The sequence below is a fragment of the Artemia franciscana genome, chromosome 15 (genome assembly GCF_032884065.1).
Source record: "Artemia franciscana chromosome 15, ASM3288406v1, whole genome shotgun sequence".
NCBI lineage: Eukaryota > Metazoa > Arthropoda > Branchiopoda > Anostraca > Artemiidae > Artemia > Artemia franciscana.
This window is the reverse complement of record NC_088877.1, coordinates 4,036,533-4,059,330: the sequence shown is the minus strand read 5'-3', so window position 1 is coordinate 4,059,330 and position 22,798 is coordinate 4,036,533. Positions and strand designations below refer to the sequence as shown.

Below are 22,798 nucleotides of genomic sequence, written 5' to 3'. Positions count from 1 at the left end.
TGGGAAGTATGCATACAATTCTCGGGTTGGGGGTTTGAATTTTCTGGTGGAGGATTTTCCAAGGGGAGAGATTTTCATGGGGAAAGAAATTTCCAGGGAGTGAACTTTTCAGAGGAAATTTTACACTAGGAATATTTGCCAGAATTTCTAAACGAAATTATTATATAGATACTAATTAATCTTTTCCGACTCAATTTTACGCCTGGAGATATTAAGGATAATTTTCAGGAGTCAATTTTCACCGGGAATGCCTTGTCTAGAGGATATTTTCGTGGGAAGGGGATTTTACCTTGGATGTAGAGCTAGATATTCTGTAATTACTGAATCCTGGGAATTGGACTCCTTACTTTCAGTTGAAAAATCTTGTTTTTTATTTAATTTCTAGTCGTGTTTTTAAATAATGCCAGGAAATCTGGCCCCACTTCCACTAAAAATCCCTCCTCCGCAGGGATATATAGTCTAGACAACTAAATTATTCTAGTTATATTCACATATCTTCAAATGTTTAAAGAATTTATTTTTTAGTTTATTGAGATTTTTTAATTTGTGCATTATTAGTATTTTAACTGGAGGGGAGCTTAAAAGAGCCTGTGGTTTTCTTGGAATTTTAAGATGGTATTTTTTTTAGATGTTTGCCTTAAATTCTGGTGAACATCTACCACGGACAATTATCCTTAACATCTCAACACGTGGAATCGAGCTTGAAAAGAGAAAGCAAGACACAAAAAGAATTTCGTATAGAAATTCTGCCAAATTCTCCCAGTGTGAAATTTTCTCCTCAAAAATTCACCCTCTGGAAACTTCTCTCTCCATAGAAAATTCTCCCCGTGGAAAATCCCCCAACCTAAAATTCACCCCCACTCATCTGAAAAGTGTATGCAGTGTATGCTTCCTAATAACAATGCTAAACGTAAACAATGGGCAAATTCTATAAATTAAAAAGCTCTCCCCGGGAGCTGTAGGGGGTCGTTTCATCTCCAAACTCATAAATATTTGGCGTTCCCATTATGCTGAACAAAATAGCTTTCTCAAAATTTTGATCGGACGATTTTGATCAAAACGGGGCGTGGGAGAGGCCGAATAAAAAATAACAAATGGCCATGGATTATCAGTTAAATTGACAAATACTGACATTTCTTCGTTAAGGTTTTGATACTTTTTCATTACTGAAAGTAAGAAAGGTGAAAACATTTGAAACGTATTTTGTCTTCAGTAAGGCGCAAATTGTGTTCTGGTCTTGAGAAGGCATAGGGGTTATCAGCCTTACTGATATTAATTTTTGCTCTTTTTGAGTTTGACTCGGCTATTTATTTTAATTTCTGTTCGTTTTAGTATCTTTAGTATTTTAATATCTGAACTAAAAGGAACTAGCTTATGAACCTAATCGGATTATTTTTTGTACTGTGCTGTGTTAAATTGCGCAATTAACTTGCGGATTTCATTGTGAGGGATTGCTCACTTCATACAAAGTGATTTATTATTTATCATAGTGTATAATTGAATATATTGGTGTTATCGCTGATTAAAAACTGTCATATTTACTTCTGGTCAAGTAACCTTGAATTAAGACTAATTAACAGTTCGTGAATCTGCAGTGTCTTGTCGGAATAAATGACGGGGAAAAAGCCCCTAAGGTTACCACCCGAGAAGGATACTCCCACTGAAACCCTTAGCCAGTCGCCATTCCAACCTACCTCTAAAACTCTTCCTAGAACTCCCCCAACTACGCGATCCAAAACAGTTAGCCACTTGTCAGGAATTCAGGCCTTAGCCGGACTAACTCCGATGAAAGAGGTGAGACGCCTGGCAAAAAGAGGAAAAAGGATGAAACTTGTTCGCCAGTGATAGTGCAACCCCTCTCTTCAAGTGTCCCAGAAACTAGTGCTAACGATTACCCCAATTATTATACTGTCGCATCAAGAAAACCAATGGCCAATCCTTTTCAAAAGATCGAAAAATGGAAATTAGGAAAACTATCTTTCTGATCACCAAGGTAAATTTTGAACTTGTTTTCAAGCAGGACGAGTCTATTGATATTTACTTTACGTCTTATCAGGCGGCAAATCCTGTCCTGTCAAAATCCAAAGAAATAATTCTTGATGGCTCGAAAATTTTACCCACAAAAAAAGATGTGGAAAAGTTACACAAGTATGTCCTGTATGGTGTTGATACCAGTATAAAAGTGGAGAAAATACAAACTGAACTAATAGATTCTTCAGGCCTTCTCACCAATCCTTCAGCTGCTATAAGGCTAAGTTTAAACAAAGAAGGTTTTCTTCACCCAAGCCGTTCAATCCTCATTTCCTGCAAAGTTGAGCTAAGTAGAGAAATATTCTTGTACGGTATGTCCCTTTCTTACAAGATTTATAAGCCCAAGCCCCTACAATGCTCCACTTGTCTGGCCCACGGCCATAGCAAAAAACACTGCAAACAGACCCATCCGTCTTGCCTTAAGTGTGGGAAAACAGACCGCGCAATTAGTGAATACCCTGAGTCAGACCCTTTGTGCAAAAATTGTAACCGTAAGGGACACACAACCCACCAAAAACGATCTTGCCCGGCTCACAAAAAGCGAGTCGTAATCCTTAGAACAACTGATAAAATGAACCTACCCTACTCAGTTGTAGCTGCAAGAATCCCTTGGCAACCAACATCCCATCGGCCCAGTAGAAGCCAAGCAACAGTTGCTGTAGAAGATGCAAAGACAGTATCATTTCCAAAAGAGGCAAACAATGTTCATACTCAAGGTTTTAGTCAGTCCCCCCATCCCTTACCTAAGTTTACTTCAACATCCTGCCCCCAAAAAGATTCATCTAAAAGTAGCCAAGAATGGCAAAGACTTGCAACTTTTCTCACTGTCAGTCACTTAATTGAGGTTAGTAATGAAGCTGAGGAAACCAAAAATATTCTCAAGAAGAAGGCTATCACTAAACTCCTAGGTGATGACATCTTACAAACAGCTATAGCTCAATTATCCTCCATGAAAAAGGACATAGATTCCACATCAAAGCTAGTTAAGCCTGTAGACTCAACTGCAAATCAAATTAATACAGGCTCTGGCAATGCCACAACCCCCAAGACGGTAGTCGGTGCCACTGCCCTAGTCAAAGGCAAGAAATCTAAGAAAAAAACGGCAAACTTTCCATCCCAGTCCAAAATTATCACCAATGATATTTCGTCGGCTGAAGAAGATTTCCAATATTCTAATCAAGGAGATGATGAAACTCAGACCACAATGGATATTTAAATGTGTACTATACAAGATTTTACGTTTCTCAAAATAAAAATCAGATACATTTCTAGATAATACAAGGTTTAGGGGAGGTAGTATCCACCTCCGATCACTCATAATGTTAAATGTGCAATAAAACGTCTAATTACCAGTCCAATGTGCCCGCTGCAAAGGTTATACGATCACCCTCTACATATACCTTATAAACCCCCTGGGTATAACTTACAACCTTGTTCTGAGGGCTGTGGGGGTTGTCATCCTCAAAGACATAATTTTCAGACCTTTCAATTACGTTGAACAAAATGGCCATCTCGAAATTTTTATGGGATTTGTTTGTGGAAAAGTTGAGCGTAGGAGGGGGGTTAGTTGTCCATCGATCACTGTTGACTATTAAAAGGGGCCCTGGCTCTTTCAATTCCCAATCGAATGAGCTGTTTTCGAAGTTCCTTCGATAACAAGTTGCCACCTCAAATTTCTATCAAATGCATTGTGGGAAAATAAGAGGTTGTGGGGGAGAGGTGATATCTAAACTCTGATCACTTTAAATATTAAAAAGGGCACTAGAAATCAAGATTACCAATCTGACGAACCCCCTTCGAAATTTATACGATCACCCTTTCTATATAAATACCTTTCATGCCCACAGGACATAACTTAAAACCCTTGTCCTCAGGGCTCTTGGGGGGTTTTATCATCAAAGAAATAATTTATGAATCTTTCGATTACGTTGAACAAATTGGCTATCTAAAAATTTGGATTGTATGGGTTTGAGGAAATAGTGGATATGGGTGGGGGGTTGCTCGCCCTCCAATTACTTTTGACTATTAAAAAGGGCACTAGTTCTTTCAATTTCCAATCAAATGAGCCCTTTTTGAAGTTTCTAAGACAAAAAATGGTCATCTCAAAATTTCTGTAAGATGCATTTCGGGAAAATATGAGGTTTGGGGGAGGGTATCCACCCTCCGATCACTCTGAATTTTAAAAAGGGCATTAGAAGTTCTGATTACCAATCCAATCAGCTTTCCTTGGATGTCTACACGATTATGCTTTCTATATATACCTGATACGCCCCCAGGGCATAACTTACAACCCTTATCTCGAGGACTGTAGGGGAGTTGTCATCCTCAAAGATATAATTTCATGAACTTTCAACTACGTTGAACAAAATGACTATCTCCAAATTTTTCCTGGATGCATTCGAGGCAATGGTTTGCCTGGGAAGGGGGTTAGTTGCCTTCCAATAACTTTCGACTATTAAAAAGAGCAGTAGCCTTTTCGATTTCCAATCGGATGTGCTCTTTTCGAAGTTTCTACGACAAAAAATGACCATCTAAAAATTTATATTATATGCACTTTGAAAATACGAGGTTTGGGGGGGGGGGTATCACCCTCTGATCACCCTGAATCTAAAAAGGGCACTAGAAGATCTAATTTCCATTCAAATGAGCCCATTTCAGAATGTTTATGATTACCCTTTCTAAATATATACCTTATATGCCCCCAGGGCTTAGCTTAAAACCCTTGCTCTGAGGGCTGTGGGGGGGGGTTTAATCCTCAAAAACATAATTCCAGACCTTTCAATTATTTTGAACAAAATCACTATCTTGAAATTTCCATTGGATGTGTTTGGGGGAATGTTGGGCATGGGAGGGGGTTTAGTTGCCCTCCAATCACTTTCGACTATTAAAAAGGGCACTGTTCATTTTGATTTCCAATGAAATGAGACGTTTTCGAAGTTTCTACGATAAGAAACGGCCATTTCAAAGTTTCTATCAGATACATTTCGGGAAAATAAGAGTTTGTAAAGGCACTAGAACTTATGATTATCAATCCTATGAATACCCTCTGAAGCTTATACGATCACCCTTTATATATGTATATGTATATATATATATATATATATATGTATATATATGTATATAATTATATATATATAATTATATATATATATATATATATATATATATATATATATATATATATATATATATATATATATATATATATATATATATATATATATATATATATATATATATATATATATATATATATATATATATACTTTTTATGCCCCCAGGGCATAACTTACAAACTTACCCTCAGGGCTTTGGGGGTTTTATCCTCAAACACATAACTTACAGACCTTTCAATTGCGTTGAACATAATGGCTATTTAAAAATTCAGATTGGAGGGTTTGGGGAAATGGTGGACGTGGATGGGGGGTTGATTGCCCTCCAATCACTCTTGACTATTAAAAAAGGCACTTGTTTTCTAATTTCCATTCAAATGAGCTCTTTTTGCAGTTTCTAAGATAACAAATGGTCATCTAAAAATTTCTGTAAGATGTATTTCAAGAATATTTGAGGTGTGGGGGGGGTATCCACCCTCCGATCACTCTGAATCTTAAGATTGGCATTAGAAGTTCTGATTACTAATCCAATGAGCTCTCCTTGGAAGTTTAGACGATCACCCTTTCTATATATACCTTATACGCCCCAGGACATTACTTACAACCCTTATCCTGAGCGCCTTAGGGGGGGGGGGGGTTGTCATCCTCACAGATATAATTTCAAGATCTTTCAGCTACGTTGAACAAAATGACTATCTCAAAATTTTGATTGGATGCATTCGAGATAATGGTTGGTGTGTGAAAGGGGGGTTTGTTGCCCTCCAATCACTTTCGACTATTGAAAACAGCAGTAGCCTTTTCGATTTCCAATCGGATGAGCTCTTTCCGTTTCTACAACAACAAATGACCATCTGAAAATTTCCATCATAGGCATTTCAGGAAAAGACGAGGTGTGGAGGGGGTAGCCACCCTCCGATCACTCCAAATATTAAAAGGGCACTAGAAGATCTGATTTCCTACAAAATGAGCCCAAGTCGGAATGCTTACTATTACCTTTTCTATATATACCTTATATGCTCCCAGGGCGTAACTTACAACCCTTGACCTGTGGACTGTGTGTGTGGGGGGTGTCATCCTCAAAGACATACCTCCCAGACATTTTAATTGCGTTGAACAAAACGGCTTTCTAAAATTTTCGAATGGATATGTTTGTTGGAAACGGTGGGCGTGGGAGGGGGTTTAGTTACCCTTCAATGTCTTTTGACTATTAAAAAGATAACTAGCCCTTCCAATTTTCAATCGAATGAGCTCTTTTCGAAGTTTCTACGACTCTTTCCTTACAACAAATGACCATCTCAAAATTTCTATCAGATGCATTTCAGGAAAATATAATATGTGCGTTTATCCGCCCTCTGATCACTCTGATTCTCAAAAAGGCTCTGTGGGGGGGGGGTTGTCATCCTCAAATACATAATTTACATATCTTTCAACTACGTTGAACAAAATGGCTATTTCAAAATTTTGATTTGATGTGCTTGGGGAAATAGTGCGCGTGGGAGGGGGTTAGTTGCCCATCAATCATTTTCGACTATGAAAAAGTGCACTAGCAGTTTTAATTTCCACTCGAATGAGTCCTTTCCGCAGTTTCTACGACAATTTCTTCGGTACGAAGTTCCCTGGCCAAAGACCAAAAAAGTACATTATGCCCACATCGCTCTTTACTTAGGAAGCACTATTGCAATGCCTAAGATTCTTCTTTCTTCCCATTTGACTAATTGTTCTCCTATTACCCTTCCTGTGCTCATTGAGGCAAAGTCCATCAAAATGATCCATGTGAAGGGGGAATAGAACACAACCATGTTTAGCTCCTGATTTAAATACGAAACCAGCTGCTAACCTCGATTCCTACCTTAACCGCAGCAGTGCTATTCTCTTGTCTAGCATTAATCTCTTTAATGTATTTGTCTGGTATATCATACAAAGATAAGTCCTTCAATAGAGCTCCTCTATCAGCAAAATTGAACGCTTGCTCATAATCTATAAAACTGAAGTCTTAAGGCGTTTGATGACTCAGGAACTTCTTAATCGTTAACCTTATAGTAAAAATTTGGTCAATATATTGTCTATCCTTCCTAAGACCGCACTGTTCTTCCTTAAAACTTCTCTTAAAATGATTATTGTAAATTGAGCTAATCTGTCTAGTCCAATCACACTAAATGGATTACTTTCAACAATACTAGGCTAAAAAAAAAATCACATACGGGGAGATGGTACCTAAGCCCTAGAAAACATTCTAGGCCTATATTTCAAATTTGAAGCTCTTTATTATAAATTTCATATTTAAAAAACAAACTAACAAAATCAAGTATTATACCCTTGAATTTAGTTGCACTTCACCATTTTCTTCTTGAAAACTCCATGGCACTCGCAAGATGTGTTTCAGTTGCTCCTGACAGCACCTCTGCCGTTGATTCATTAATGCCCTCCAAAGTCGAAAATGGTATTTTAAAGTTTCCTTTAACTTTTTGGATTAAAGAAACTGTGGGGCCAAATTTGGTGAACAAAGATAAGGAGATGTTCAAGGATCTTTCTGACTGTTTTAAATTAAACTGCTTGACTAGGAGGACTGTGTAAGAGGATGGATTTTCGTGGTTATTTATCGATTACTCATCTTGTAACGAATCGGCAAAATACAAACTATTTCCAAGAACTCTTTCATGCAAACTTAATTCCCTTCAGATAGTAAGCATAAATAATTGTCTGACCCCGAAGGAACCATTTCTGGAGCACAATCTGACGCTAATCGAAAAAAAAAACATATGCATGACCTTATTTTTGAATTTAACATCTCATTTGAAAAATAGTTAATTTTCATCACATTTGGAAAGACTTCTTGACAAACACGCCATTTTTTTAATGACAGCAAATAAAAAAAAATACTTTGGAAAGATAGAAGGAATTGAAGGAATAGAAGGAATTTTTTTTTTTTTTTTTTTTTTTTTTTTTTTTTTTTTTTAGCAACAACCAACACGACATACACCCTCACAGGATATGTATACCATTGAAGTTATATCGCTATGTACTTAAACATGGCTACTGTGCTGCCCTTGACATTGGTGTCTATATTATACTGTAATAGGATAATAGGATACAGATTAGATATTAGATTTGATGTTTTACACTACTACTACTACTACTACTAATAACTCACTGCAGCACCAAGCCACCTGAGGCCAACAAAGCTACGTACGCTCCTCCTCCAACCCAATATATTCAAGGCCCCCCTCTTCACACCTTCCCATAATGCTATCGAATACTTCCAGCCTTTTATTGGTTGTTTGCTTTGGGATTATTTTGATAGCTTAACATTGGGAGGAGACTAGGAAGGCTATTCGTAATATTAGAAAATTCATTTATTGCTTTGACTCTTTCCCTGAACCAGAATCAAAATTTTCGATTTGAGGAAATGGGGAATTGTGATGCTATTTTAATTAATTTGTAATGTAATTTACTCAATATAAAAGTTGAACATAACTTTTGTTAATCATACTTTATTGGAGGATTTATACTTTATCCTTACTTTTATCCTATATTTATTTATATTTTTATATTCTAAAAATCATGATTATTATTATTTATAATTTTTTTTTATATTATGTAATTATATAATATAATAATTTAATAGTTTCTTAATAAATAATAATGTTATATATTTTATAATAATTTTTATATATTATAAATAATTTTTATATATTATATGATAAAAATCATATTTAAAGATCACTGTGGAGGGTTCTACTGGGAAAATGTTCCTGAAATGGAGCCTGGACATGAATTCTTTCTTTTAAATGTTTATTCCTCTGGGTTTACGGCCAAACATAAATTATCCGTTAAATTTAAAAAAATCAAACTAAATACTTTCTTCTCGAGTAAAAGATCAAAAATTAATTATTCAGTTCCTACTCAATAAAGGATTATTTACAGCTATGTCCAATTAAAACTAAGATTTCGCCAGCTCCAAACAGCTGTTATAGTTTTACTTTATATTTGAATATCGGAGCCAGTAACATAATTTTTCTTGTTATATATCGTAATTTTGGTCAGGCTAGCCTGCCAAAAGTTATTTTCTTTTTTAAACTCTTTTGAGCAGGTTTAACTAGGTTCAAAACAAATGAAAAAGGATTTTTCCCGGATTGATTTCATGATTCTTTATCGTCAAAGAGTTTGGAATAACTGAGACAAAAACAAGCACTTAGTATGAAGTATTTCGTTTGTTTTTTTCTTTTTTGCACCTTTCTTTGATCTTGAATGAATAAGTTGTGATTTATATGTTGTTGTTTCGCTGCTTAACAGGGGCATCTTAGGTCTCTAGGTATTTAGGTATTTTAGGTATTTAGAAACCATATAAGCATGATTAGGTTAAGGTCTCACGGGGTTTGGGTATCATCCGAAAAACTAGACACACATTTCCTGGATATATTTTGAAACTTCTTTTTATCTGCCTTGTCCTGTTATATTTTTCTTATTGCCCCATTGTATGGATGTTTACTTTTCCGCCTACTCTACGGTCACTCTCTGTCAAGCATACTAAAGCACGGCGTCTGGTAATGGACAGCAATCATTCCTCACCAACACCGCTCTTAAGTCTACAGTATTTTCACATTATTTCTTATGCTTCTTTTATCTTTCATCAGCTTCACGGCAATCTTCCAAAATCTATTCAAAAAATTCCCGTGTTTATTTCTGATTTAGCTCCACAATGCCTTCGTTCTTCAAATAATATCTACATTTCACCTACCCCTACTATTCGATCAGATTTCAATCCCCTCATTGCTTGTCAACAGGTCTGGAATTCATTACTTTCTTCAGTACAGAGATGCCACTCGTTTGGGATTTTTAAAAGCATTCTTAAGGATCATTTAGTAAAGAATCAAACAGAATAGCATTTTATTTTTGTTTATTTTTCTTTCTTTTTCCCTTTTCCTTTGAGGAGTTGATGCGTCCTGAGAGTTTGTTCATGGTGTATGGTTGTCCTCTCTGCGCTTTGACTCCCAGGCCTCAGGTATGTTCTCTTTTTCATCTTATATGTTATTTGGCTATTGTTCTCTTTTTTTGGTTGTTGTTTATATTGTATTTTTTTTGTATCTCCCTTTTATCCTTTGCCATAGAGCCTTTCGAGGGAGACTAAGAGTATTATATTTCCGTTTCGTATTTATTAGTGAACAAACTAATGAGCAGCATACTCTAAAATGAGCATCTGAACTCTAAAAAGCAGCATCTGAACTCTAAAATGAGCAGCATAATGCCGATTGTAGCATAATTTATGTAATTTTTTGGTTGAAATAAATACATTCATATTTACCTTCCTACCTAAGAAGTTTGTACTGTATAAGTATTTGCTGATTTTTGGTGTTTTTTTCTTTCGCTCCTATCTAATAAGCATTTGACATTTATCTTATAATTCTTTTTTCTTTCAGAAAAAAGCCAAAAAGGAAGAAAATAAAGTATAATGAGGAGGATACTGAAACAAAAAAAGGACCACCTCCAGTATCATATTTCAGTCTTGTGAGTATTCTTCACTGCACTATCATAAAAATCAGAAATATTAACTCTTTAGCTGTGAAGGAGCACTGCGTTAGCTAACTTAAACATAGTCCTGGTTAAATATGTCGGCTGAGCCTCTACTATTTTGCTATATTGAAACTAAAGACTATTTATTTAAAAAAAATCAAGTAACTGATTTCCGAGATAGAAAAGCTTAGAAACATTGATTGGAAACAAGATAGAAACTTTTCATGTTAGAAAAGTTTGGGACATAACACTATAGGAAACTAGCAACATGTTAGGATTGCTGTACAGACTAGAAATGAGACGACTATTGTTAGTATTATTATAAATTATTATTGTAAGTTATTATTGCAAAAAAGTTTCAAAATTTGATTTCCTATTGAAGCAAACATTTTTGTCCGAAGTAGGCTTCATCCGTCTCATAACCAACATCCAAATACTCAATGGGTGCCTCAAAGATAAAATTTTGAATCATCGTCGCCTTTCTCGTCAAGACATGGCTGACTATATTAAATTTATCTAGTATAGATATATTTTATATACTGATTAATTAAAAAAAAGTTTTCCCACAAAATAAGTTTTTCAAAGAAAAGTAAATAGCTCCATTAAGCTGAAAATTAGCAAAGATTAAGTTAAATAATCTTCCAAGCGTCAAAATAGCAAAAATCATTATCAATAAATAAATGAAACTCAAAACGAACAGAAATTACAATAAATAGCCAAGTCGAACTGAAAACGAGAAAAATTAAAATGAGTAGGGCTGATAACCCCTTTGCCTTTTCAAGACTAGAGCACAATATACGCTATACTAAAAAAAAATAAATAAATAAAACCAGCTAGAAACGAATAACCGTGGATTGTCAGTTTAATGTACATATACTTAAATTTGCTACTTTAGGTTTTGATAATTTTTATTTATGGAATCAAGAAAGGCGAAAACAGTTCAAACGTATTTTATTTTTAGTAAAGCACAAATTGTGTGTGAAATTGAAACTTTTGATCAGTGTTGAGGAGAAGAACATATGAAAAAAGTAAAAAGATGGGACCTGTTGCCCTTCTATAACCTTTCAAAGTATCCCTCAACATACCCCAAAAGTTTCGACTTAATACCCTTTATTCTTCAGGAATTGCTAATATGCTCATTTGCCACAAAGTGTGCTAACTTGTCATCCCTCTCAACATTTCCTTAAAGTTTCATCATAATACCCTAAGCAATTATGGATACCCATGGTCAAACATGCTTCCTTTTCATGATTATGTTTAAACAATCGGATACTTGTGTAACTCAATGTCTTTACCTTGAAGGCTATGGAGCTTTAATCCCAGAGTTAAAGTTATTTCAACAGAATGGCTATCTCAAAATTTTGATTTTGAATTTGATTTCTTTGAGGGGAAAAGTGTGGGGGAAGGCTGGTTGTCCTCCAATTAGTTTTGAATGTTAAAAGAAAAAAAAATTCAATTTCCAATCGAATGAATAAACTCACAGTACTAACTTTAAGCTTCTTTTTTTAGTTTCGCTATGCCACTTGCTGGGATGCAATTTTAATAGCAGTTGGACTGGTTTCTAGCGCTGGAACTGGCATTTCTTTCCCTGCTATGGTAATATTTTTTGGTGACATTACTCAAGGCTTCGTGAACAATGGTCAAAATGGATCAACTGCAACAAATGTATCAGTGTGCACCCCTCTAAACTCAACAAGTATTTACAATACAAACTTGTAAGTTTTTGACTTGAATTTCATTTTATAGTTACGCTATGTATGGTACATATTTGTTCTAATGAGCAAGACTAAAGGGCCTAATTCAGCATGCACCGAAATTAATTTGTGAGTGGGGTGGATGGTGAGATATATGCCCCTCAGATACAAATAGAGTACACATTTTCTTTTCTTTTCCTGATGGCTTGGTAAATTCTCAACTTTGTGCGTGTTTACTTAGAAACAAGAAATAATATCTGGTATTAAGATAAACATAACGGTTTCAGTGTAGCTAAATCACTGATCGATAATTTTTTCTGGAACTTCAGAAAAAATAAACAATGGCTTCAGGATTCTGAAGGTTTCATCTCCGCAGACATGAACCTTCACCGGAATTTGCCAAAAAAAGGGGGATGGGGTGATTTTGGATAGACGAAAGACATACATTATGTCCACATTATTCATACATTATCCAACAGAATTAACTGTGTATGTAGTGATTGAACCCATGATATATTGAAGGAACGTTTTGCCAGGAAATCTTACCGTTTGAATTGTTCCTTCGGTGTGTAAAAACTAAGTTCTTTTCTTTTTTATCTGAGAATTGTATTCGCCATACCACGTTTTATCCTCAAACGTATTCACTGCCCGGCCCCCTACAAGTATTATTCTGATTCCTCCCCCATATAATATTTTCTGCCGGTGTATAGAGTTTATTATCTTTTTGTAAATAAAAAAAATTGTATTCAAGGAATTTCAATCTACTATTGAAATCTGAACCATTTTGATTAATAAAGTCTATTTACAATGAAAACTACATTTTTTCCACAGAAAAGTATGTAAATCTTGATAATTTGTTGGAATTCAAATACGAATCACAGTTTCAATAAAAAATTGAATTTTTTTTTACTTGTTTAAATTCCAGCAAAGTATATTGTTGGAAATTCATTTCTTAGCGTGTAAGGTAGAGCCAAAGTGCAAAAAAATATTTTCATTTTGATGTCTCTGACGCTTGAAAGTTTCATATAACGCACAAAACATAAACAAGCCCTCTTTTTATGTTACAAAACACAAGTTTGAATAATTACCAATTTGTATTATTTACGGCCCTTTCCGAAGGGTCTGCAGGGTTGTGTCATCCTTGAAGGCAAATTTTTACTGACTATTTTCACTTTATCAATTATTTTTAAATATCTTTAACAAAATGGTTATTTCAAGTTTTATATCAGATGTCAATTTCGGCTACGGAGGCGGGTTGCACAAAATGCAAGCAAGGGGCGCTGATTGCTTTCCATTCATTTTCAATCCATAAAATCCACTTGAACTTCTAATTCCTAAATTATTAAGCCCCTGCATATTTTCTATGATCCGTTTTTCCTTACGAAAGCGGCCCTGTAAAAGCAAATGTGTATTCTCCTGATGAGCCCTTGTGTTGGGTTGTCACCTCTGAATTATTTGTCTTATTCATTGTTTTTAATATTTGGTATATGACGACTTATACTTACTTACGACACGACTGCCTGTAAAGGGATTATTCTTTATGGTTGATTAAATAAATAAAATATTAACTAAAAGTAAGGAGCGACATTAAAACTTAAAACGAACAGAAATTACTCCGTATATGAAAGGGGCTTCTCCTCCTTAACGCCCCACTCTTTACGATAAACTTTGACTCTTTCTCTTATCTCTACTTTTTAAAACAGTAAAAAACTTTAACGTAAAGAGCGGGGTGTTGAGGAGGAGAAGCCCCTTTCATATACCGAGTAATTTCTGTTTGTTTAAGTTTTAATGTCGCTCCTTACTTTCAGTTAAAAAACTTTTTTATTTAATTTCTGAACGTTTTTGAATTAATGCATGTTTTGATTTTGGCTCTCCGCACATAAATAATTAAAACGAAATTTGCATATTAATATTTTTTTGGTTAAATGGCTTTCTCATAGTTTTAATCGGAAGATTCTGAGAAAAAAGGAGCGGGAGAGGAGGCCTAACTGCCCTACAGTTTTTTTACTACTTAAAAAGGTAACTAGAACCTTTATTTTTTTACGAACGTTTTCATTAGTAAAAAATATTTGTAACTCACTAATTGACTTACGTCACGAACTTCTATATTTGTATGTTTTTATTATGTACTAGCTGTTGGGGTGGCGCTTCGCGCCACCCCAACACCTAGTTGGTGGGGCGCTTCGCACCCCCCCAAGCCCCCCCGCGCGCGTAAGTCGTTACACGCCATATTAGTTACGCGCCATTGTAGCTGTGTCCCTGTGTCCCACCTGTGAATAGAGATAGATTAAAATATATATTTTTAACTACGTAAAACATGCGAATATACAACATTCTTCGCTGTCACATTGTCTGTGCATATAAATAGCATTTATATTCCCTGTGTCCCGGTCGTCATTTGTGTCCTGGTATCCCAGTTTGTAATTTCTCTTTGAGTGTCCCGGTCGTCATTTATATTCCCTGTGTCCCAGTGTCCGGTCGTCATTTGTGTCCCGGTGTCCCGTTCTGTAATTTCTATTCAAACAATCCCTGTGTTTCAGTCGTCAATTATATATCCCGCCTCTGCCCCCGGCGTCCCCGTTGTAGTTGTGTCCCTGCGTCCCGGTCGTCATTTATATTCCCGGTCGTGATTTGTGTCCGGCGTCCCAGTCTGTAATTTTTCTTTGAGGTTCCCGGTCGTCATTTATATTCCTTCTGTGTCGGTCGTCATTTGTGTCCCGGTCTGTAATTTATCTTTGAGTGTTTTTTCTTTTTAGTTTTTTTTTTAGTTTTTTACATTTTTTCAGTTTTTTTTCTTCTTTATTTTTCAGCGTCACTATGAAGTACATATCGCCGAACCTTTGTTTTTTAACTTAAATCTGGTAGTTATTGATGACCTTATCCAAGTCAAAATCCTAAACCCAATCATCATCGCTATCATTTTCAGTTTTGATATGTTTTGACTCTCGCTTTCCAGGTGGATTTTCATCTAACTGCGCGTTTTTGCGTTCTTTAGCCGCAAGCCTGTTTTCTTGCTGTTCTTGTGATTCCTCGGCACGCTTTCTTTTCTTACTTTCTCTATCAGCAGCAAGTTTTTTGGCATAGACTCTTTGAGCAGCTTCCTCGGCTGTTGCCATTGTAGGTTCTTCAGTCACTTTACAATTAAACATTTTTCCGTGAACGCATGTCTTAAATACCATTAATGACGTCACCGTCATAACAAAAATGACGACAACTAACTTCATGACGTCAGTCGACACAGAAACATGACGTCACCTGACAGACAGACACACAGACAGACAACTTATTTTTATATATATAGATATGAGGGGGCTCACCCCCTCGTCAATATCTCGCTTTTCACACTAAAACTTGAATTTTGTCCCAATTCCTTAAGAATGACCCCTGAATCCCAAAGGCTGAAGAATAAATAGTTGAAATTACTAAAAATACTTTAGCGTAAAGAGCGAGGTATTACGAGGAGGTGAACCCCTCATATGCGTAATAATTTTTGTTTGTTTTAAGTTTTAATGCTGCTCCTTACTTTCAGTTGAAAAGAACTATTCATATTTATTGTTTTTTAAATAATATTAGAAAGTCCTGTGCCCCCTTCATTGAAATTCTCTTCCCCCATGACAAATTCCTCCATGGAAAGATCTTACCACGTAACCCCCCCCCCCCCCCCTCAAACCAAAAAATCCCCCTGAAAACGTCTGTACACTTCCCAATAGCCATTAGTGTATGTAAAAATAGTCAAAGTTTGAAACTTGCAGCTCCTCCCACGGAGACAGTGGGGGAGTAAGTCGTCCCCAAAGACATAGTTATTAGATTTTTCGACTATTGTGAATAAAATGGCTATCTCAAGCTATCAATTTTGATCCGGTGACTTTGGGAAAAAATGGACGTTGAGGGGGCCTAGGTGCCCTCCAATTTTTCGGTCACTTAAAAAAGGCACTAGAACTTTTAATTTCTGTTAGAATGAGCCCTCTCGCGACATTCTAGGGCCACTGGATCGATACGATCACCCCTGGGAAAAAAACAACAAATAAACACGCATCCGTGATCTGTCTTCTGGCAAAAAATACGAAACTCCACATTTTTGTAGATAGGAGCTTGAAACTTCTACAATAGCTTTCTCTGATTCGCTGAATCTGATGGTGTGATTTCCGTTAAGATTGTGTTACTTTTAGGGCGTGTTTCCCCTGTTTTCTAAAATGCGGCAAATTTTCTCAGGCTCGTAACTTTTGATGGGTAAGACTAAACTTGATGAAACTTATATATTTAAAATCAGCATTGAAATACGATTCTTTTGATGTAACTATTGCTATCAAAATTCCGTCTTTTAGAGTCTCGGTTACTATTGAGCCGGGTCGCTCCCTACTACAGTTCGTTACCATGAACTGTTTGATTACCACGAAGTGTTTGATTGTGTATGGCTCTGCTGTTTGACCCATGTAATTGGATGGATGTGTAGGGTTAAGACCTCATTTAAGTACTGATCTATATTAATTACTAAAGTAGGAAAATAGTCTTCCTTTCTCCTTTTGTCTTTCTTTTTTGTTTATATGGTTAATTTTTTTTTATGGTGTATGTTTATTTCTGGGTTTGTGCTGTTGTATTGGTGATTTTTTTTTCATTATAAGGAATATACTGAAAGCCTATAGCTCTTTACTACAGGCGACGCTAGTGCTTTCTGTCCGACACTAATTTTACTCTTTAATTAGGGATGAGCCAGAGGACCTGATGGTTATTGTCGAAAGGTTTGCAATTGCTGTTTCAATTATAGGAGCTGCCGTTGCACTGTTTGGATACTTATTTGTTAGTTCACTGAATGCGTCTGCAGAAAATCAAGTAAGTCTAATTTGATTTATAGTCTAAGGTTGTGCCTCGGCTTATCGCAATTTATATATTAGTTAATATAAACAATTTGACTTTTCATGGTTGCAGCATTTGCTACAATCTAGTAAAGAACGAACTACCTTAATAACGACCTCCTACAGTAAAAAAAACAAAAAAACACAAAGCATGATTTGTCGAAAAAAATTAAATAAGAAAACAAGTTTCTTAGCTGCAAGTAAGGAGCGACATTAAAACTTAAAACGAAAAGAAATTATTCCGTATATGAAAGGGGTCGTCCCCTCCTCAACACCTCGCTCTTTACGCTATAGATTGACTCTTTCTCACAACTCTAGTTTTAAAACAATAAAAAAACCCTTTCATATACGGAATAATTTTTGTTCGTTTTAAATTTTAATGTCGCTCATTACTTGCAGTTAAAAAATTCTTTTTTTTATTTAATATCTGTACGTTTTATAATTAATGTATGTTTTGATTTTGGCTCACCGCACATGAATAATTAAAACGAGTCCTGTGGTGGCGCAGTGGATTTGACCTTAGCTTGGTAATACGGGACCCAGAGATCGAATCACGCTGCAGGAATGCACTGCAGGGCCGACGCAGGGACCTTAGTAGTCAAGAAGCGTCGTTAATTCTTAAATAATAATAATTAAAACGAAGCTTGCATATTTTTTTTGCTAAATGGCTTTCTCATAGTTTTGATCGGACAATTTTGATGAAAAAAAGGGGTGAGGGAGGAGGCCTAGGTACAATCTAAGTTTTGGTTACTTAAAAAGGCAACTAGAACTTTTAATTTTTTTACGAACATTTTTATTATTAATAAATATACGTAACTTACGAATCAACTTACGTAACAAAATTCTATATTTTTATATTTTTATTACGTATATGATGGGGTTCTCCCCCTCATCAATGCCTCGCTTTTTACACTAAAGCTTCAATTTGGTCCCAATTTTTTAAGAATGACCCCTGAGTCAAAAGGCGGTAGAATAAATAGTTGGAATTACTAAAAATACCGTAGCGTAAAGAGTGAGGTATTGTGGAGGAGACGAACCCCTTTACATGCGTGATAATTTCTGTTCGTCTTAGGTTTTAATATTGCTCCTTCCTTCCAACTGAAAAACGCTTTTTTTTTATTTATTTTCTCATTGTATTTATATTTAATAATGCTTGATAATCCTGCGGCCCATTCATGGAAATTTTCTTCTCTCATGATAAACTTCTCCATGGAAAGATTCTCCCACGTAACTCCCCCTCCCGAACCCCCTTAACGTGAAAAAGTCCCCTGAAAACATCTGTACGCGTCCCAATTACTATATGTAAATATTCGTCAAAGTTTGTAATTTGCAGCCCCTTTCCCGGGAACTGTGGAGGATTAAGTCGTCCCGAAAGACATAATTATCAGGTTTTTTAACTATACTGAACAAAATGGCTATCTCAATATTTTGATTCAGTGCGTGGGAAGGGGCCTAGTGTCCTACAATTTTATTGGACACTTAAAAAGGGCACTAGAACTTTTAATTTCCGTTAGAATGAGGCCTCTCGCGACATTATAGGACCACTGAATTGATACGATCGCCCCTGGGAAAAAAAAAATTAAACACGCATCCATGATCTGCCTTCTGGGAAAAAGCACAAAATTCCAAATTTTTGTTGATAGGAGCTGGAAACTTCTATAGTAGGGTTCTCTTATACGTTGAATCTGATGGTGTGATTTTCGTTAAGATTCTATGACTTTTAGAGACTGTTTCCCCCTGTTTTCTAAAATAAGGGAAATTTTCTCAGGTTCATAACTTTTGATGAGTAAATCCAAACTTGATGAAACTTATTTTAGAATCGGCGTAAAAATGCAATTCTTTTGATGTAACTATTGGTACCAAATTTTCCATTTTTAAAATTTTCGGTTACTATTGAGCCGGGTCGCTCCTTACAACAGTTCGTTACCACGAACTATTTGAAAATGTTAAGTAAAGAAAAATTGCCATTTGAACCTGATTCTGGAATGATAACTATGATTTCAATTACCCTTAATGATAAAAGTTAGCTGTGAAAACAAATTTATAGGGATCGGAAAGAATTGCCAAGAACCCCCCCAAAAATAGAGTCGGACCAAAAGTAAAACTGCACCATCGACATCCCCACAGCCGGAATATCCCTTCAAGAGAATAAGTGTCCTCTATGTTGAGAAAAAAGGAAATCACTTTTTCGAAATGGAAGAAGTAATATGTCTCCTTTCCTGTTATTTTCCTGTTTTTTATTTGTGTCGCAGCTAGTTTGGGCCCAAAACATCACAAAGGGACATTAAGGTTTCATTTGATAGTAAATTGCTGTATTTAGTGTCATTTGTAAGGAAAAAAGCATAATATCAAAATAAAAGGTAATTTTTACAAAAATCACACCTTGACATACCAAATGATGTAACACACGTGTTACGATAAAATTTCCTAGAGGGCTTCTCTAGGGTATGATGTCATATTTGAATGACTCCGCTGTCTGATTCTCTGTAGTACATTCTTGACAATGTTCTAGCTAAGAATCAACCGATAATGTAAAAATCGAAGGATTTGTTTTAGTTTCGTACTGTGTGTTTGGAACCTTCCTGCGAAAATGTGAAACAATTGATTTGTAACAGCATTTAAACTAACAGTTTATATAGTTTGGTTGTAAAACCGTGAGAAAGGTTTTTTTGCAAAAGATTAAATTTTTATGTTAATTTTCTCTACCTAATGTAGCTCAAACTATGAAAGAAACACTTTAATGTTTTTAAATCCTATTTCTTATGATTTTATGAAGCCTTTCTATTTAAAAGGTGAATGATAAATGCTTAATGTTAAACTATGTATTTTTAACATTCCTTAGGATATTCCATCGTTTGCCAAGGATCGTAAGTCCAGCATGATTGAATGTAAAAGCAGTTATTCGTTGCTGCATTAGTTGGGCTATGAAATCGAGCTTAAGGGTAAAAATAAAGATACTAAAATACTTGATATTAAGAATTTTATTGCTTTTCTTCATCAAAAATAATTTAAAATTAAAAAACAACACATTAATACCTTTTAATTCTACATTATATGCTTTTCTGAAGTTTTGGCCTTCTAAGGAGGATGATTAGTGCATTTGTACCATAACCTTGTTGTAGCACTGTGGGTTGATGCTATGCTTGGCAACACGGGGATTGAGGTTCGATCCTTGCTACAGTAACTTTGGGTTACAAGCTTGCTACTAGTCCCCGTAAAAAAGATCCAGCAACTGAAAAGTCAATTTGACGCCCTATGGACTATGAGTTGACGCCTTATGTGTCAGTAATGGTTCAGGAGGATCTTTTTCTTTTTATGTTTATATTTATAGCATTTTTTCTAAAAAATAAGTTGTCTCCTATGAAATTTTTAAGCAGACTCTTTGATTGTAAATGTAGTTATTCGTAATAGTCATTTGTGTAGTTATTTTTGAAATCAACTTTGTTGCAATATGGTAAAAATAGTAAAATGGGAGAAACGAAATTTCGGGATTAAATTTATAAAACATAAAACATGAATGTTAATTTTTTTTCGTCAAGTATAATTTTTGTCCGAGAAATAGATACTTGAATAGTATATATTATTCAGTTTTTTTGTAGTTTTCCAAAGAAGATTAATCGAAATTTTGTATAATTATTTTGAAATTTCAAACTTCATTTTTTTATATAATCTTCTTTTAAAGATTCAATCATTTCTTGCAGAGTTAATGTCCCCTTTGCTTGATCGTAGCAGCGTTATTTGTGGTTAAATCAGAGTGACTGTAGAATATTTAAAATGTAAAAAAGGTAAAAATAAAGTTTCAGAATAAAATTCTCGAAGAATAAAATATTAAGAATGTTTTCTTCATTGAATTCAATTTAAACAGAACATTTTAATAAACTCGACGATTCTACTTCTAAGCTAAGGCTTAGCTATAGTTTCAAGTAATACTGTCCCATCCAGAGTCTTTAGCAAAGTCACTTCACTAGCGAGTAGGACTATGGAACGCTAGTTGTTAATCTGCTACGAAAAATCAATATCTTAGGGTTTTTATGAAAGCGTTCCCAATTGAAAACAATGGGTAGAAACGAGAATTGGCTGGTATGAGCAAAAAAGAAATTTCTTTGTGGATGAGATCAAAACCATTTGGAAACATTCAGGAAGCTCTCACCATATTAGAAGAGATGCCTGGTGACGGGTGACAACAAGGACCCTTCAGACATGATTATATCCTTCTTGACGCGGCTGAAGTGAGCGGCGAAGAGGAGGAAAACGATAAGGCTGCAGAAGCTGATGTATATCAAAGTTTTTCACGTGATGTTGCCGGTACGATAGAGATTCATGCGGTGCTTGCTGTCCCCGAGCCCGATGATTATTATCTGCCCATCATTTGTCTGACTCCCAAGAGAAAAGCTCAGATTACTCCTAATTCAAGCCAATCAGGTCCTACATTAAAAAAAACTTATGCATTGCCAATCCCTTGTTCGCACCATGAGAGTATATCCTTGATTTTATTGTCAAAGAGACAATCAGATGTGCGTCACCGAAAGGTGACGCAAGCTTCACTTTCAGCTTTGGAGACCTGAATACTTTCTTAGCGGTCTGCTGTTCATCCTAAGCTTTTAAGTGAGCGATTATATTGGTCTAAGTCAGATGACTTGGGTGTCCCCATCTTAGCCAAAGCCATGAGTAGAAACAGTTTAACTACGATAAAGCAGTATCGGCACTTGGCGAACAATGACATATTGACCGTGGTGACAAAATGGCCAAGGTGTGACCACACTTAGATATTTTAAACTCAAAGTTGAAGCAGTGTGGGACCTTCAATCAATCAATCAATCAGTCAATTTATTAATACTAAATGAAAAACTATTACAAAAGTAAATCAGTTAATAGTCCCAAGAAGCTTTGCTTGTAATGGACTACAGAGAACAAGAATAAAACATTTTTGTAAAATATATACGAAAAAAAAAAAAACAAAAAAAAAAAAAAACACTGGAACAAGACAAGGACATTTAACAGATAGAAAATTTAGAAGGAGATTTAACATATAGCTGAAAATGACTTTAAAAGAAGAGAAGTGGCATACAAATTGGGATAGAATTAAAAAGAGAGACAAAAATTATTGAACTGGAAAGACCCGACGAAATAATGCCTTTGCAGAAAGAAAAAGAAGGGACATCCGAAGGGATGGAGTTCCATAATAGAATTGACTGATATACTGGAGACCTCTGAGCGGCTGTAGAGGATCGTTTTGGTAAAATAAATCGTCGAGAAGAATTATGTAAAGAAGAAAAGTACCTACCTGAGCCTGTCCGTGAGAAAAACTGCTGCAGGGTCGGTCGAAGAGTACCTAGAAAAGCAGAATGGGCTAAATAAAGAGTACTTTTACCTATAATATGATCCAGCGGAGCTATTCCAGTATCATTATAAAGATCAGAGGAAGGGTAAAGCCGAGGGAGAAGAAAAGTAGCCTTCACTGCCCTATTTTGGGCTCTTTGAAGTGAGCATAGAAGAGATTTATTAGTATTGCCCCAGACAGAGCAGCAATAAGAAAGGTAAGGATGAATAAAAGAATAATAAAGAGAAACCATAATATCAGGAGGAAGAAATGAGT

At 35.5% G+C, this 22,798-nt stretch overlaps 1 protein-coding gene across 1 annotated transcript in view; it reads left to right on the top strand.

Annotated features, from left to right (window-relative positions):
- Positions 1 to 22,798, top strand: part of LOC136036653 (ATP-dependent translocase ABCB1-like) — a 164,084-nt gene that overhangs the window by 5,506 nt on the left and 135,780 nt on the right. The window contains exons 2-4 of the mRNA XM_065718953.1: positions 10,562 to 10,649; positions 12,165 to 12,370; positions 17,053 to 17,179. Of these exons, the coding sequence (XP_065575025.1) occupies positions 10,562 to 10,649; positions 12,165 to 12,370; positions 17,053 to 17,179 (421 nt within the window). The remainder of the gene's footprint in view (positions 1 to 10,561; positions 10,650 to 12,164; positions 12,371 to 17,052; positions 17,180 to 22,798) is intronic.